The following is an 18,280-nucleotide window of genomic DNA, read 5'->3' as shown; positions in this document are numbered from 1 at the left end:
CAATGTAATCAACAGAAAATTAATTCAAGAAAAATGTCAATAAGTCAAAGCAGATCACTTTGTTTTTCAGACAGAATCCTGCTCTGTCATGCAGGCCGGAGTGCAGTGGTGTGATCTTGGCTCACTGCAATCTCTGCTTACCAGGTTCAAGCAATTCTCCTGCCTCAGCCTCCTGAGTAGCTGAGACTACAGGCACACGCCACCACACCCGGCTAATTTTTTTGTATTTTTAGTAGAGATGGGGTTTTGCTATGTTGGCCAGCTTTCTGTTACAGACAGAGTTTCACTATGTTGGCCAGGCTGGTCTCAAAATCCTGACCTCAAGTGATCCGCCCACCTTGGACTCCCAAAGTGCTGGGATTACAGGCGTGAGCCACCGCGCCCAGCCCAAATCACTATTGTTATGCAACAATTAAAAAAACTCAGATAAATAAGTGAAATTACATTTCTAAAGTCATCAGAGAACTGTGAAAGCAAAAAGATTACATAAACTAAAATTTCTGAGTGAGAGAGCTCTTCCAAGCTGAGTAGTCTGTCACTAGCTGTTTTTTTTTCAGAGGGCTTTTGCTGACCATTAGCACAAGCTGAGGATATAAAGGGACTCTTTTCTCATGTGGGAGAACAAGTCCCCTTCAGTAACAAGACATTCCTCAAACACATGGCTGGGTCCTACAAGACATTTATCAAATGTGGAAGACATATGGGGAAGGTGGAGGCAAAGAACAAACTTAAAATCTGAAGGCAAGACTGAGTCTTCCATTCTTTTGAGACCAAGGAGATGGAAGTCCACCAGGCTTTCATTCTGGAACCCAGGAGAAAATTCTCAAGGAACAAGAAAGAACCGGGGGTTAGCTAAATCTTATTAAAACTGCAGCCACCAGCCTGGGTAACATAGCCAGACCCTCATCTCTACCAAACATTTTTTTAAAATGGCCAGGTGAATTGGCATGTGCCTGTAATCCCAGCTACTCAGGAGGCTGAAGTGGGAGGACTGCTTGAGCCCAGGAGTTCTAGGTTATAATGGTGCCAATGTACTCCATCCTGGGGGTGACAGAAGGGGATTCCATGTCAACACAAACAAAAAAACCCCAAAACTGTAACCAGATCTGACCCAATCTAATATCTGCTGGCCTGAAGTGATCAGCCCTTCAGTGCTTTATCCTTAGACAGGAAATCCCTCCAAGGGAGATTCCATCCTTGCTGGTGGAAGAAATTACCAGAACCTACACAGTTTCTTTATATACAATGTCTACATGTAATAAAAATTACTAGATCTGTGAAGAGAGATAAAAATGTGATGAATAAAAAATAGATATAGGCACACAGATGATCTCATTGGATTTAGTAGATAAGAATTAGATGGACTAAACTGATGAAAAGATGGGAAATTTCATCAGATAATTTAAATGTATTAAAATGAATCAAATTAGCATACTACATTTAGAAGAAAACAAGTTCTGAAATTAACAACTCACTAGATGGTTTGACAAAAGACTTAGACACAGAGGAAGACAGCTTAATTAACTAAAACACTGGTCAACAGAAAATATTCAAATTGAAGCAGAGAGAGATGAGAAATGAACAAAACAGATCAGAAAATAAGAGACATGAAGGAAAAAGTCTAACATATGTATGATTTGGGTCCCAGAAGCAGGAGAGAAAGAAAGAAAACCAGACGAAGCCATATTTGAAGAGACACTGAGTGAAAATTTTCCTAAGTTGATGAAAGACGTCAATCCACAGATACAAGAAGCTAGGTTAACCCAAAGCAGAAAAAATAAAATGAAAACCACATATCGGCACATTATATTCACTGTGGTAAATGAAAAACAAGAGAAAAACTTTGGCCAGAGGATAAAAACATGCTACCTTCAAAGAAGCATAACTTTCCAACAGAAACTATGAAAGTCAAAAGATAATGGAATGAGAGTGTAAAGGCAGGCCAGACTGGAAGAAGAGATTTGCAGCGCGCACACACACACACACACACAAACACACACAGAGTTTTGAGAGATGGCCTGTATCCAGAATATATAAAGAACTCTGACAGATTAGTAATAACAATAATAAAGTGGAGGTGCACACCTATAGTCTCAGCTTCACAGCTAATTGTGCCACTGCATTCCAGCCTGGGCAACAGAGTGAGACCCTGTCTAAAAAAAAAAAAAAAAAAAAACAACAGAGAGAGCAAGAAAGAAAGAAAAAGAAAAATGGGCCAAAGGCTTGTGGAGGCATTTTAAATAGAAAATATACAAATGACTTGACCCAAAAACATATAGGAAGATACTTAACACGATGAGTAGCCAAGGAAATACAAATTAAAACCACAATGAGATACTACTACACAGCCACCAGAATGACTAAATTTAAGTGGGCAAACCATACTAAGTACTGGTGAAGATGTGAAGCAATACACACTTTGCTGGTGGGGATGGATGTAAACTGATTTGGACTATGAAACAGTTTTGCAATATCTACTAAAGCTAAACATACACTGGACTTATTACCCAACAATTTTTATCCTGGACATATACCCAAAGGAAAAAAGTTCATCAAAAGACATGAATGAGAATGTTAATATTAGCGTTATTAATAATAGCTCCACACTGGAAACAACTAAAATTTCTTCAGTAGTGGAATGGATAAATACACTGTGGTGTATTCACACAAAGGAATGCTGCAAAGCATTAAAAAATAACAATACATACAACAACAAATGAATCTCAAAAACATAATGCTGAGCTAAAGAACCAGATGCAAATATTAAACACTGTTGAATTCCATATGAACTTTAAAAGCAGGCAGTTTAAAAGAAGTTGTAAAAGTGGTTACCTGTGAGAGTCCTGAATGGGAGGAAGCGAGATGGGCTCTTTAGGAGAGCACGGGGCGCTGAAAATATCCTGTATCTTCATCTAGAGATGTGGTGAGTGATTTTGGCCCCAGGGGACACTTGGCAATGTCTACAGACATTTTTGGTCATGGCATCCAGGGAAGGGTGCTACTGGATCATCCAGTGGGTGGAGATAAGGGATGCTGCTAAACATTCTACAGTGCAATGGAGTTATTCCATTCAATAACTCCCTTCAATAAGGAGTTATTCAACCCCAAATCTCCACAGTGCTGAGGTGAGAAACCCTGATCTAAATGGTGGTTCTGTGGGAGTATACTTACATGAAGTTTACTAAGTTCCACTCTTAAGATGTGTAAACTTTACTGTAAGTTATATCTCAAGTAAATTAAAAGTTAAAAGCTGTCATAAACCTCACAAAAATACCAAATAGCTCATCACTAATAAACACAGAAAAACGTTGTTTCAGTTTTAGAAATACTCTAATTCATTAAAGAGTCCTAACAACCGAAATTTGCCGGGATTATAGTAAGTCAGGAAGAATTAAATTCTTTATGTAAAGTCCCCCTTAAATGCAAAGAAATATCTATGTCTTTCTTTATGGCAGGAGATATATGAACTATATCTGGGTAATCACTAGAAATAAATATTTGTAAAAACAAAATGAATGTATATGGAAGACCCCATACATGTAAGATTCTTTTGGAGTCATCAAAAGATGAACAGAGAAAAATATACATGTACTTTTTTTTTTTTTTTTTTTTTTTAAGTCACGGTCTCACTCTGTTGCCCAGGCTGGAGAGCAGAGGCAAGATCATGGCCCACTGCAACCTCAGTGACCCCAGGCTCAGGTGACCCTCCGGCCTCAGTCTCCCAAGTAGCTGGGACTACAGGTGTGCACTACCACACTCAGTTAATTTTTTGCATTTTTTTAAGAGATGGGGTTTCACTGTGTTGCCCAGGCTAGTCTGGAACTCCTGGGCTCAAGTGATCCACCCGCCTTGGCCTACCAAAGTGTGGGAATTACAGGCGTGAGCCACCATGTCTGGCCACATGTACTTTTTAACAGTAGTCTAATGAGTTCTATGGATAATGACTTCCTGTCACTAATTATCAACACGACTTTTATACAAATTAAGAAATCTATGGGCGTGCTCTTGGGCTGCTCTCTGGCCAGCATCCTCTCCTATGTCCATAGTCTAACCCATCTCTTCATTTCCCTCAACCTCAGATGGAGCATCCACCAAAATGCAGATTTTTGCAAATATCCTTACAGGGAAGATCATCACCCTCGAGGTTGAACCCTCGGATACAACAGAAAAATGTAAAGGCCAATATCCAGGATAAGGAAGGAATTCCTCCTGATCAGCAAAGACAAGCAACTGGAAGCTGGCAAGTAACTGGAATATGGACATACTTTCTCTGACTACAACATTCAAAAAGAATCTACTCTTTTTATCTTGTGTTGAGACTTCATGGTAGTGCCAAAAATAGGAAGAAATCTTATCCAACTCCCAAGAATAAGCATAAGAGAAAGAAGGTGAAGTAGGTGTCCTGAAATACTGTAAGGTGGATAAAAATGACAGAATGAGTGGCCTTCGTTGGGAGTGCCTTTCAGATGAATGTGGTGCTGGAGTTTTTATGGCCAGCCACTTTGACAGGCATTATTGTGGCTAATGTTGTCTGATTTATTGCTTCAACAAACCAGAGGACAAGTAATTGTGTATTAGTTAATAAAAGACGTGAACAAAAAAAAAAAGAAAGAAAAGAAAGAAAGAAAGAAAAAAAGAAGAAAGAAGAAAGAAAGAAAGAGAAAAAGAAAGAAAGAAAGAGAAAAAGAAAGAAAGAAATCTAGTAGCCCCTTAAATCTCATTATCATCCCACCCTGAGACATAAAAGTCCATTATACAGGTGAGGTAAGGAGTAGGTTGCATAATTCTTTCCATGGTTGCAAAAATCCAACAGCTGTATAAGTGTTGGTTCTAGCTATTCGGCCCTAAAAGGGTTAAAGTGCCTGGTGTCCTTAGCCTAAGAGCAGCAGTACAAACTTGCACTCTAGCCTTGAGCAACCACAATTCAGTCAGCTTCAGAGGGGCACAAATGTAGACAACCAGATAGCAGGGCGTTCTCCACTACTTCACTGTTGGACGGAGGTGCACATTGTACAACCCAGCACCTCAGGAAGCCAAGCTATCAGATAACTTTGCATGAGATGCCTTTGCCTAAAACTCAAAAGCTCATATGAAAAGGATTTTACACTTTAGAATAAAATACATGCTTAACTAGAAATTGAGCATTCCCAAATCAGAAAGGTCAACTGGCTTTAATAACTATTGAAATAACTCATGTAAAATATCACTGCTGGGCAACAGAGCATATTACTCATATTTCACAAGTGATTCCCCGTGCAAATAGCTAGACTCTAATCAGCTGGATTAGAATCAAGGTAATCTACTCCATGATTTTATAATCATGTAATGTTACTTTGAGCACTCAGCCACATCAAACTTGATTGTGAATGGCCTCTCCAAGAGCCCATTCAATTGTACTACAAACTGACTCACTCCAAGCAGCATCGCCTTAACTCTTGAGCTAGCTGCGCAAAGTAACATTCAGGGACCATCTCAGATGGTGCCGGGTAGTCAGTGACTCACACTTATTGTACTAAACGCTAAGCTCTGACTCAGAGTGAGCCCTATTAGTTGCTGACTGACACTGTACTTGTTTGAATAGAAGCTCACATTGTGAGTCACCTGGTGTTGCACTGAAAACCAATCTGAAATATTCCCACTTGGACAGTGATACACATTATAATCATATTGGGACCTGACTTGACACATGTGATTTCAAAACTAAGTTCTGCCAAACTGGCTTGGGAGCATGCTAGAAAGTCACTCCCTTCTTAATGCCCTGTCCTTCTGTCTAAGAACATGTAGTAAGTATCCCAAGATGCAAAGTCAAGAGTAGGGTATTCATGCAAGAGGTTTCTTGGGGTCAAAAAAAAAAAGTAAGATACTCAGTATCCAGTTCACACACTGGAGAAAACCATGGTTTCCTTTTTCAAGGATGCAGGCATAATTCCTCGAAGTACCTTCCCTGGAAGACACACCATCCCTATAAATAACTTTGTAAGACCAGATGTTCACTAGAAAGTCTCTGCTGTATAATTCTTAAACTGTTAATATGAGGGCTGAACCTTTAAGCCACCATCTGCATCTGTCCATGGAAGGTGAAAGTGGTTAGATGGCCACATGCAGAAATAAAAGAACAGTAGGATTTCAGGAATTGATACTCAAGTGCCTGGAATGAAACCAGTTTCAGGCTACTGCATTAAAATAAGAAAGCTTTTCTCCTTTACTGTTGCTACTCTATAAAATCTAGAATAATAAAATCTTCTGTGTAATTCTGAAGGCCTTTTCTAAAAGGCTTTGTTATAGCAAAGACCTTCAAAGCCAGCTGGAAGGGTATTTTAAGAATTCAAGAGGCCGGGCGCGGTGGCTCAAGCCTGTAATCCCAGCACTTTGGGAGGCCGAGATGGGCGGATCACGAGGTCAGGGGATCGAGACCATCCTGGCTAACACGGTGAAACCCCGTCTCTACTAAAAAATACAAAAAAATTAGCCGGGCGAGGTGGCGGGCGCCTGTAGTCCCAGCTACTTGGGAGGCTGAGGCAGGAGAATGGCGTGAACCTGGGAGGCGGAGCTTGCAGTGAGCTGAGATCCTGCCACTGCACTACAGCCTGGGCAGCAGAGTGAGACTCCGTCTCAAAAAAAAAAAAAAAAAGAATTCAAGAAAAGCTCAAAGATGATTTCTAAAACTGCTACAAGAGATTAACAGAATTTGCAATCAAATGTATACCCAAGTGGGGACTAAAATGCTAATGCTGGCTCTGACAATAGCTTGATCTGTAATCTTACCTTACCTGAGGCAAGTCATGTGGTCATGTCTTATAATGTGAGGGACCAAGATAAAGCTGTGGGACAAAAGTAGCCATGACATGACTGCCTGGTCCTTCTTGGTGCTAGAGATAGCACATGCTTGTACACTTTTTCCTTATTTATACTTTCTATCTGTTAACAGTTCATTAATCTGTAGTAAACAGGAAATCAGCAGTGTGGTGTGTAAGAGCCCTGGGGAATGAGTCAGAAGTCCTCATTCTATTTTGGCCCCTAATTAGCTGGAGATCTCTGGCCCAGACCCTTAACCTCTCTGAATGTTTCCTCAACCGTAAAACGAAGGAGGTAGAATAAGTAACCTGATTTTCATCATTCTGTATTTTTGATATAAGGGATGTTTCAGCTAAAACATTTACAGTGATCTCAAACAAGTTAGCACTTCAAGCTCCTAAGGTACATTTTCAGATTCTCTTAAACTGGCTGTTCATCAGCCCTGGCAACACAGCGAGATCCTGTCTCTATAAAAATTAAAAAATTAACCAGGTGCAGTGGCAGATACCTTAAGTCTCAGCTACTCCTGAGGCTGAGGTGGGAGGATCCCTTGAATTTGGGAGTTCAAGGGTGCAGTGGGCCTCAGTTGTGCCACTGCACTCCAGCCTGGGTGAGAGAGTGAGATCCAGTCTCAAAAAAAAAAAAAAAAAAAGACTGTTTTTCTAATTTTGATGATGGACATGTGTTTCATTATGCATACTCTTTATAGTATACAAAAATGCATTCTGTTACTGATCTTATTTATAGTTTGAAGTCTAGCCAATTTAGCCTCAATATAATAATAGTAATAACAGCTTTTGCTTGGTATGTGCCATCCCGTTATAAGAGCTCTATGTTATTAATTTACCAAATGCTGTCAGCTAGCCCGTTAGGTAGGTACTCTTTTTTTTTTTTTTTTGAGACTGAGTTTTGCTCTTGTTGCCCAGGCTGGAGTGCAGTGGCTCCATCTCGGCTCACACAACCTCTCCCTCCCAAGTTCAAGCAATTCTCCTGCCTCAGCCTCCAGAGTAGCTGGGATTACAGGCGCCAGCAACAACACCCAGCTAATTTTTTGTATTTTTAGTAGAGACGGGGTTTCACCATATTGGCCAGGCTGGTCTCGAACTCCTGACCTCAGGTGATCCCCCCGCCTTGGTCTCTCAAAGTGCTGGGATTACAGGAGTGAGCCACCACGCCCGGCCGAGGTAGGTACTCTTATTATCCCCATTTCACAGGTGATGAAACTAATGCCCAGAGAGGATAAGTAACTAGTCCAAGGTTATGCAGTTAGGTTGGGATCTGAACCTGGTTACAGAGCTCAAGACTCTCACTGGTTTGGCGAGATTGCCTCTCATATGCGTTACTAATACATGATAAAAAAAAAAAAAGATGTCACTTATGGCCAGGCGCGGTGGCTCACTCCTGTAATCCCAGCACTTCGTGAGGCCGAGGCAAGTGGATCACCTGAGGTCGGGAGTTCGAGACCAGCCTGACCAACATGGAGAAACCCCGTCTCTACTAAATACAAAAAATTAGCCAGGAGTGGTGGCGCTTGCCTGTAATCCCAGCCCCAGCTACTCGGGAGGCTGAGGCAGGAGAATCGCTTGAACCCAGGAAGCAGAGGTTGCAGTGAGCCGAGATCGCACCATTGCACTCCAGCCTGGGCAACAAGATCGAAACTGAGTCTCAAAGAAAAAAAGAAAGATGTCACTTAATGAACAGAAGATAAACAGGATGAGACCCAATAGAAAATTAGGTTTTGAGGAAAAAAATATTTTAACAAAAACAGTAAATTGCAAACTGTGGTTGTGCCAAAAAAACTTACAGACAGAGTAATTTCACTAGAAACGTCCTTGTCAAGTTTGGGGAGGAAGCCAGACCGTTTTGCGAACTCGAACATTTGTTTAGTCAATTCCACGGTGTGCAGGCACTAGGAGTGAAATGAAGCCAAGCCCTGCCACCTGTGTCCCAAGCAGGGTGGCTGGAGACTGATGCAGAAGCTCCTTGCTCCCCACGCGCCAGGGCAATGAGGAGCCCGCGTGCAGGTGCCTGATTCCGCTAGCCAGTGGGCGAGGGTCCTGCCGACACCGAGGGCACCAAGGCTAGGGTTTTGACACCAACGAACCCCAGTCAGGTGACTGGGGAATGTGGGGAGGTCGACATAGAGCGACAGGCTTTTGCTACTTTTTTTTTTTTTTGGAGACGGAGTCTCGCTCTGTCGCCCAGGTCGAGGGCAGTGGCGCGAGGTTTTGCCAAATTATGAGACGGACAGGAATCGAGGAGATTCCCCTGTAGCGCTGTCCACCTTCCGGATAGAAATCCTGTCGACTACGTTCACTTCTCCACCCCGTGCATCGCCGGTGGTCCGTGAGCAGCAGCTGCTCCCCAGGGATCCCCCTCGCCTGTCCGCGAGCGCTCTGCACCGCCTCGTCCCTGCTGCTGGGGTCGCTCGCTGGCCCTGGCTGCTCGCCAGGGTTTTCCTTTGATGCTGTGAAGTCCGGGAAGCTCACGTTGCAACTCAGTGTCGGCGCGCCGCCTCTCCCAATGCCCCTTCCCCACTCACTCCCCCACAAGCGTGAAGGGAGGTGGGGGAGGTCGCGGCGCCTATAGACCCCCTCCCGGCGCCCACTCTCTCTCGCCCACTTCTCTAGCAGCCAGAGGGCCGCAGCGCACGCAAACTTTTCCCCAAAACGCCCACCCCACTCTTAGCGAGTTGCATCTCTCAGGGCTCCTCCCCCACCCATTCCTCCGCCAGAGCTGGGTGGGGGGATCGCCGCGCACACAGAGACGGGAAAGCCACCCCTGTCCCGGAGCGCCGCTTCCCTAGAGGCCCCTGGCCCGTCCGCTCCCCCAACGCTGGAGGATACCCGCGCACACAGACCCTCCCCTCCAACGCCCACCTCGGTTCCCAGCAGCATCCCGCACCCCCACCTCCCGCCCCCAGTCTCCCGCCCTCCGCTCCCTGCTTTCCAGTCCGCAGTCCGGGCGCCCAGACTTGTTCCGACTTCCCAGGGCAGCTCCGAGGGTGCGGAAGATCAAGTGCCCGGATTTGTTCCAGGAAAATCCCGGCGGCGCCTGCACGTTAACTGCCTTGGCGCAGGCGAAGGGCGGAGGGCACTTCTCTGTTCATTCGGTTTTCAAGAGCACGAACAGAGGCTCCGAGTGAACGCCCACACCTAGTCGGTCCTCTGGGGTCCATGCGCGGGGCGCCCACTTCCTCACCCTGCCCCTCAGTGCCCCTGCCCCGGTTGCACTTCTCCTAAAAGCAGGCGCTGCGATTCCAGGAGGCTCTGTCTCCTTTCCCTCCCCAGCGGCGCTCAAACCACCCGCCCCGGGCGCCTGGCCCCTTCCTTATCCTCTCTCTACACGGTGAGAACGCCGACGCTTCCATCCGCCTGGACTTTCCAAAATACGCTTCAGGTGATCAGTGCGATTTCTAGGGCCTAAAGTCTAGACTCCTGCGTTCCCCACCAAGTCACCGACCCGAGGCCGCAGAGGTGGAATCGCAGACGCCCTGGCAGGCCCAGGACATATTGATCCTGGTGGCGCGAAGCCCCTCTTCGGACGCGGACGCACCCGCAGCCGCACTCCCCCAAACACGCACTAAAGCTACCGGCAGTAACCCCCGACTCGCACCCGCTCCCGCCCAGCAGCAACGGCGACACCCCGAGGTACGGGCGCGCTGCGCGCCCCTCCTAGCCTCGGCCACTTTCCAGCACGAAACCTCAGGGAGAGCCCGAGAGGAAGAAAGAGAGGTCGAGGAACCAGGATACTCACGAGCCCACCGTCCACCCCGCCGGCCGGAGGGGATGCCCCGGCCGGCTCGCCTCCGTCTGCCGTGCGCATGCGTCCGGCTGGTGCCTTCTTTCTAATGCAGCGCCGAGGGCTGCCCTCTCTACGTCTGCGATTGCTCCCGGCGCCTTTCCCCTTTCTCCGGCTCTCGGTCTTTGCTGTAGCCTTTTTCTCCTGGCCTCTTCCTCCCCTTGCTCTGCCTCCTCCCCGCCCCTTCACTCCCTTTACCCGGCCGGGCAATCCCACGTCTCGCCTCCCTCCGGCGGCGGCGCACTCCACCGCGGCGGGCGCTAGGGGTACCCCCGAGGCCCCACGCCGGGCGCGACCTCCACCCCGGCCGCAGCCTCACTGCTCCAGCCCCGGATTAGCAAGTCCCAAGAGTGTGGATACGAAGCCAGGCGCGCGTGGAGGGCGTCCTCGAAGCCCTCTGTGTCATCGCCTCCCCTCGGCGCGCGGGGGCCGAGCGAGACTCGAGTGTGCTGGACTGCGTGGTCGGACCTTGTGAATGAAGGGAGCGGGAGGGAGGAGCGGGGTTGGGCGGCTGGCGCGGAGCGGGTGCTTGGTCCCCAGAGCTTCGCGTCTGTGGACTGCCCGCCTACGGAGGGCAGCCCCCTTCCTTCTTCCCGGCCCGGAGCGCCTCTCTGAGCTCTGTCCCTGTCCCTCCCCGGCGCAGCCTCGGCCTCCGGTCTTCCTGCCCTGGAAAGCGGCCCTCGCCCCCTCCTAGCTAGCCAGAGCGCGGAGGCCCCACTCGGCAAACGAGCGGGGGATAAGCGGAGGAACTAACCCCTGACTCCGGATCCCGCTGAGACCCTCGGCAGTCGCCCTCCGCGTCCCCTTCTCCAGGGACTCCCGAGTCCGGGGAGAGGAGTAGACCAGGGGGCAGCGGGAGGGGGAACCGAGCCGCCCAGCTCTCCAGACTCGCAGCACCGCGTGTCCCCGTGGCCCGCAGCGTCCCCTCGGGAGTGGGACCCGGTGGGGTCGCGGGGGTAGTTCCCTGGAGCCCGGAGAGCTAAGCTGAAGCTGGAAACTGACCTGACACAAAAATAACAGCACGTCATTTCCTCCCTTGCCTGCCGAGAAGGGCAGGGGAGTGGGAGAGCGAGCGCGGGGAGCCGGCGGAGGCGCGTCTGGGGGAGGCTCGGAGGTGGGGGAGGAGAGCGACACGCGGAGAGTTTGAAAGGCAGTTTGAAAGGGAAGAGCGAGGGCTCCCTCCCGTTTTCTTGGACCCTGGAAAGGAAATGGCCCAGGAAAAAGTAGCTTGGAGTGTCTTCCCGCGAGGAGGGGCGGTGTCCCGGGAGCCGCCAGTGTCCCGTCCTATGACTTGCCCAGCCATGTCCCGGCCTAACCGACCTTGCCGCCTTTCCCCGCTGCTGGCCCGGGCGGAGCGGGTCAGTCGGGGTTAGGAAGAATCGGGAGAGGCTGGTGTCCTGGGGAGACTGGGTGTGGGGCGTAATGGAGACCACAGTACTCACCGGCATGGGCGAGCACTGCCCAGCGGTGGCGTCTTCTTCCCTGGGCTTGCCGACCGGACGGGCGGGCCTCAGCGGACGACCCCCCGAGGGTCGGCCGGGCAGTGCCAGCGCCGCCCGGAGCAGGAGCGAGAGGCGGCCTGGCAGCTCCTCGTGTCCCCGCGAGAGCTGGGCGGCCGGCAGGGCGGGAAGCAGGGGGGAGAAGTTCGGGCGCCTCCGGGGAGCTTCGGGAGGGTGTCGCCGGAGAAGGTGAGAGAAGAACCTTGTGAGGCTGCAAAGCGGGCTAGAAAGGAGGCCGAGCAGCTTCAGGGCGGCGGGCGAGTCTGGGAGCTGTGCAGGCGGGAAGGGCTGGGGCGGGGAGAGAGAAACAAAACCAGCATACGGTTAATGTGGTGTCCGGCCGCTTAGACGGGGCTCTTTACTACAGAGTTTTGAGGCGTTACTTTGGGGGTGCAAGAGAAGGTCGGTGAAAACAGAAGGAAAGGCCTACAGTTAGATTCTTTCCCCTCCCACTCCTGTTTTTCCTAACTCCCTGCTACTTGAAGTGTGGTCCGTGGGCCAGCAGCTTCGCCAACACCTAGGAGCTTGTTAGAAATACTCTTGAGCCCCACCCAGCCTACTGCATCGGAATCTGCATGGTAACATTCCCAGGGGACTCCTATGCGTGCTGAATGTGACATGCGCTGTGCAGAAGGATCTGTGTTCACATCTCCTGCTTCTTCAGAATTTGGATGAAAATCTTAGTTCACTTTTGTAACTGTTGCTCTTCCCCTTACTTCTCTGGTCTTCCCTTGTTCCCCCTGCCCTTTCGCATCTCCGTAAGTGCCCAGGGCTCTGCCTGCCAGAGGCACAGAGTTCGCCTTGGCTACTAGATTCTATTGGGATTGTTGCCTACGGAAGGTCCAGATACTGGCTGAAGGTGGCTGAAGGGCCCCAGACCCTTCAAGGCTGGTTGGAGAAAGGGACTGGCCATTGCAGCTGTGGTTATGTTACGTGGAGCAGGGAACACCGGGATTCCATCTTAGGGCTGCTACTACAAGTGAACCCTCTACGGACCCCCTTTCCAAACTCCATGTGTCCTTATTCTCGGGAACACCGGCCTTTCCACCTTCCACTTGTTGCTTAGGAGACCTAAACGATGAGGTATTTTTTTTTCCCCTTGGAAAGTGGAGGGAAGCATTAGTTTAGAAGTCAGAAACCCATGGTTCTACACTCAACCTTGCCACGAACTTAATGGCTAATACTGGGAAAGGCTCTCTACTTTCTGAGTTCATTTATAAAGGGATTGAACTCAGTGGCTTTTTCAGGTCACCTGCCTCGTTCAGGCTCTCATCTTTGAGATGCTCTTAGTTTCTTGCTGCACTGACGTTTAGTGTAGTTACAAACCGGAATGTGGCTCGGCCAATCCAAACACCCCCTCATGCCAAACAAAAAACAATTTAATCTGTCTGTGAAAAACAAGAGCGGTGGTTGCCAAAAAAAATGAAGGTGGAGGCGGGAAGCAGCGAATAAAGTGCCGGGGTGGTGAGGCGCGGGAGACGAGCGCGGGTGCTCTGGGTTGGGCGTGGGTCCCAGGGGCGCGGCGGCCGCTCTCCAGGGTCCTGAAGGCGGGAGCGGTCGCGGGCGGCCTCGTGGGCCTGGCGCGGTTCCCTCACTCCGCAGTCACCAGGCCCGGCCTGTTTTCTTTCGGCGGTGGAAGTCTTGTGGGAAGCGATTGTCAGGAGAGAGGGAGGGAAACCTAGCAACCCATTCTCATTCATGAGGCCCTTTCTGGGAAAGCCGCGAGTGCGGTGGCTGATTTGTCTTTCTGTCGTTTGTTTGCTCCCGGGTGAGTTGAACTCGGTTTGCATTTCCGAGTAAGTTCACACTGTTTCACTTCCCCTCATTACCTTTTCCTGGAGAATGGGGTCGTTCTCCCAGTATTTTCATTCTCCCCGTTCAGCTGCTCCCCTCCCCCGCTCTCTGGCGGGGGAGCCGAGGAGGCTTCTGGAGAAGCGCCAACAGCTCCCTGGAGGGGGAAAGTGGGCGACTTGGAAATCGGTCTTGGCGCCCAGGGAATGAGCTGCTGAGCGTTCGTCTCGCCCGGGAGGAGGACAGGGGACGCGACTCTCGGGCTGGGGCTTGGGGTGTGCTCGGCCCCCGCCCGGCAGCTGGTCCTGGGAGGCACCTGCGGGGGACTGCGGGCCGGCGGCCGCCTCTGCGCCCCGCTCCGGAACTAGGGCCCTCGGCTAGGGCGGGAACTTCGGCGGCCAAGGGCGCCCGGGCCGAAGGGACCCGACGCTAAGAAGTCGAGAGAGGACCAGCCGGGTTCCCGGAGACCTAAAGCCTGATGAGCCCACCCACGACCTTCCCGACCCTATGCAAGGGCTTGAACAAAGCCGAAAATGCTGAAAGGGAGCGCCCAGCGCTCTTCTGCGACGCACGCCCAACTTCGAGGAGCCAGAGCGAGCTCCAAAGGCCTTTCCTGGGTCCCAGAATTTGGCGTTTCCAGCTCCTGTTTTCAAATGGTTTTGTGAGAACGTGCGAACTCGTAACCTCGTTTCTCCCCTCACCCCAGTCCTTCTTCCCGAGTCACTTGCACGCTCCTGCCCCTTCCTTGGGCACGCTTCATTAGGCATTTTGCTTCGGTCCTGTGCTTTGAGACAGAGACTCTTGTGAGGGAAGTGGTGGAAATGATCAAACAGAATAAAAGTCCCAAACCTGATCCAAGAAAAACAAGACTCAGCTCCTTTGCTCCTCTGGAGACAGTCACCGCTTGCCGGCCCCACACTGGCCTCCGGATCAGCCGCCTGCTCGCCTGCTTCTCTGAAGCCACCGCGAGTCTGGCGCGCAGAGCCCAGCGGCTTCTCCAGTTAGGGGAGGGGATGAGGGTGAATCAAGCAATTTGTGGGGTGCTGGAATCCTTCCGCACTTCTGGCAAGGACGGAGCCGAAGAGTATCAATGTAGCCAAAAAATTCGATCTGAGAAAAGACCTTCAGCTGCCCGAAGGGCTGCACTTCAGAGAGCCTTGTCCTCCTTTTAGGCCAGATTCTATTTGACAGCCTGAGGCTTTCAATAATATTAGCCACAGATTGGAATTATCAGGACTGTATTCCTGGAAGCACTAGCCCTTAGGGATCCAGAATATTTGGGGAATACTTTATTCTGATTGAACCACCACATCCCTAATCAATCATGTTGGCTACTGAACAGCAACCAGAGTGCCTTTATGCAAACGAAAATCGCCACAGCCTAAATCCATATGAACAATGTCTTGCCCACTTCAAATGGAAGGTTTTCCTTCATGCTTAAACAGCAGCATGTCATAAAGGAAACATCCATAGCAGAATAAAGCACTCCTGTACCAAAACTTTCTGAGAGCCTTTAGAATTAAAGTCACGGTTCAAACAGAATTTGAAGTTAGTTTTATGAAATGACCTATTTTTTTCTGGACTTTATTTTTAAGTTCCACTTTGTTGTAGTTTAGTCATATTATACATTTTAACTTTCTGCTGTTTGGAAATGTAATTCTTCCACTTGGATCGAAGAATCTAGCTGACAGTGAAAACTATAAAGGCAAATCTTCCCCTGCACTGACCATAAATTATGCAGATTGAAAGATGGCAATATAAATAACAGATCCTGGCTATTAGAGTCACAGGTTAATATTAATTTGAGGTGGGCCGGGCGCGGTGGCTCAAGCCTGTAATCCCAGCACTTTGGGAGGCCGAGACGGGCGGATCACGAGGTCAGGAGATCGATACCATCCTGGATAACACGGTGAAACCCCGTCTCTACTAAAAAAAAATACAAAAAACTAGCCGGGCGAGGTGGCGGGCGCCTGTAGTCCCAGCTACTCGGGAGGCTGAGGCAGGAGAATGGCGTGAACCCGGGAGGCGGAGCTTGCAGTGAGCTGAGATCCGGCCACTGCACTCCAGCCTGGGCGACAGAGGGAGATTCCGTCTCAAGAAAAAAAAAAAAAATTAATTTGAGGTGAACCCAACTCCTCATAATATGTTTCCATTATTAAGGTTCCTTCAGAATCTCAATGTTCCTCATGAACATACAACTCTTAAAAAGAATATTTCTGCAGCTCATAATCAGTTCTGACTTGTTCCATTCTTTTAATAACTTTTAAAATGTATTTATGCCTAGGGCTGATGTGGAGATGTCATAAAAAGATGTGTAATGGAGGCAATGATAACGAGGGAGGAGGGGCTGGAAAGGGAAGTGGAGTGGGCCAGACATGAGAGCTACTTGTATGTAGATGACTTGTATGTCTAGGGAAGGGAAACACTCAAAGGCTCTAGTCTGCCCTGCTCCTGCAGAGATAACTGGGTCCTCTGTTCTTGCCACAAGTATTACTAGCCAAGTAAGGGACTTAGGATAGGAGATGGTGTTTGTTTGTTTTTTTTTCCAGAGTCTTATTCTGCCACCCAGGCTGGAGTACAGTGGTGTGATCTCAGCTCACTGCAGCCTCCACCTCCTGGGTTGAAGCGATTCTCCTGCCTCAGCCTCCTTAGTAGCTGGGATTACAGGCATGCGCCACCTTGCCCAGCTAATTTTTGTATTTTTAGTAGATATAGGGTTTCACCGTGTTGGCCAGGCTGATCTCAAACTTCTGATCTCATGTGATTCTCCCACCTTGGCCTCCCAAAGTGGTGGGATTATAGGCATGAGCCACCATGCCCGCCGGATATGGTGCTTTGAAAACTTATATAAAAACTGAACCTTTGTTATTCTTCTCCAAACTTTCTCCTCTTGCAGTCTTCACCAGCTTAGTAAATGGCAATTTAACTATTTTTGTTCAGGTGAAAAACATCATTGGAGTATCCCAGACTTTTTAGAATTCTCTGGCCAAATCCAACTACTTCATATTCACAGCTGTTACCCTATGTTATATGTTGACTTGCACCTCCCAAAATTTATGTATTAAAATCCTAGTCCCTAGTACTTTGAATATGACCTTACTTGGAAATAGCATTGCAGCAGATATAATTAGTAAGATGAAGGCCACCCTATTCCAGCATGACTGGTGTCCTTATACAAAGGGGAAATCTGGGCACAGATATACACACAGAGAGAATGCTATGTAAGGCAGAAATTTGGTTGATGCATCCACAGCCCAAGAAATGCCAGAGGTTGACTGCAAACCACCAGAGGCTAAGAAGAGGCATGGAGTATATTCTGCCTCAAAAGGAATTTGGCCTCAATATTGCAACATGGAAACCCTGACTGAGTTTCCAACCTTCCTGTCCTATCCCGTGGACTTCAGAATGAAGACTGCAACATCAGCTCTTACTTGAATTTCCAGCCTGCTGGCCTGCTCTACAGATTTCAGACTTGACACTCTCCACAATTACATGAGCCAATTCCTTAAAGTATATCTCTCCCCATGTAACACACAGATGCACACACACACACACACACACACACACACACTCTTATTCCTTCTGATTCTCTGGGGAACCTTGAGTAATGCATACCCCTCGCTGATCTTTCTCCTTTCCTTTACCATATTTCCTGTCATAGTCTCATTTCAACACTGAAGCCAAAGTTATCCTTCAAAACAGTTATCCTTGAAAATCTCACTCTACAGCTGCAGACTTTTTCTTCCTTTTTTCTGAGACAGAGTCTTGCTTTGTTGGATCCCAGGGCTCACTGCAGCCTCTGCTGCCTGGATACAAGCAATTCTTATGCCTCAGCCTCCCTAGTAGCTGGGATTACAGGAGTGTGCCATGATGACCAACTAATTTTTTGTAGTTTTAGTAGAGACAGGGTTTCATCATGTTGGCCAGACTGGTCTTGAACTCCTGGTCTCAAGCGATCCACCCTCCTCGGCCTCCTAAAGGACTGGGATTACAGGTGTGAGCCACCACACCCATCCCAGCTCCAGACTTTCTATTGACTTCTGATTTCAGAGTAAAATCTAAAATCCTTACTCTAGCTCTCAAGGAACTACATGAATGATTCCACTCTGCCTCTGAGATCTCTTCTTCCTCTACAGTTCCTCTCTGCAATACAGTTTTTTTTTCTATAGCCCTTGTCACCATCTGACATAGTATATAATCACTTGTTTATGTTTAAGAATTATGCAATAATTTTGTCTCTTTCACTTATTGCTATCTCCATAGAATCTAGAAAAGTGCTTGGGTGGATAAAGTATTCAATTAATATTTGTTGGACAGGTGAATTAAAAACAAACTCAAATATCATTCAGCCATAAAAAGGAGTGGAATTCTGATACACGCTATGACATAGATGA

The 18,280-nt window shown here is 48.5% G+C and overlaps 1 protein-coding gene and 1 pseudogene across 2 annotated transcripts in view; one reads left to right on the top strand and one right to left on the bottom strand.

Moving 5' to 3' along the window:
• RGS20 (regulator of G protein signaling 20) overlaps positions 1-12,673 on the bottom strand; it is an 83,892-nt gene extending 71,219 nt beyond the window's left edge. The window contains exon 1 of one of the 2 annotated variants that reach the window (XM_033203674.1): positions 12,039-12,673. In XM_033203674.1, coding sequence (XP_033059565.1) covers positions 12,039-12,044 — 6 coding nt within the window. In that variant the 5' untranslated portion in view covers positions 12,045-12,673. Of the gene's footprint in view, positions 1-10,551; positions 10,844-12,038 lie in introns of those variants that run through there. The other variant, XM_033203673.1, reaches the window with a different exon arrangement.
• LOC117079647 lies at positions 3,847-4,730 on the top strand (annotated as a pseudogene).
• Positions 12,674-18,280: the final 5,607 nt, after the last annotated feature.

The sequence above is a fragment of the Trachypithecus francoisi genome, unplaced genomic scaffold (genome assembly GCF_009764315.1).
Source record: "Trachypithecus francoisi isolate TF-2019V2 unplaced genomic scaffold, Tfra_2.0 Lachesis_group7, whole genome shotgun sequence".
Lineage (NCBI taxonomy): Eukaryota > Metazoa > Chordata > Mammalia > Primates > Cercopithecidae > Trachypithecus > Trachypithecus francoisi.
This window is presented reverse-complemented; position numbering and strand designations above follow the sequence as displayed.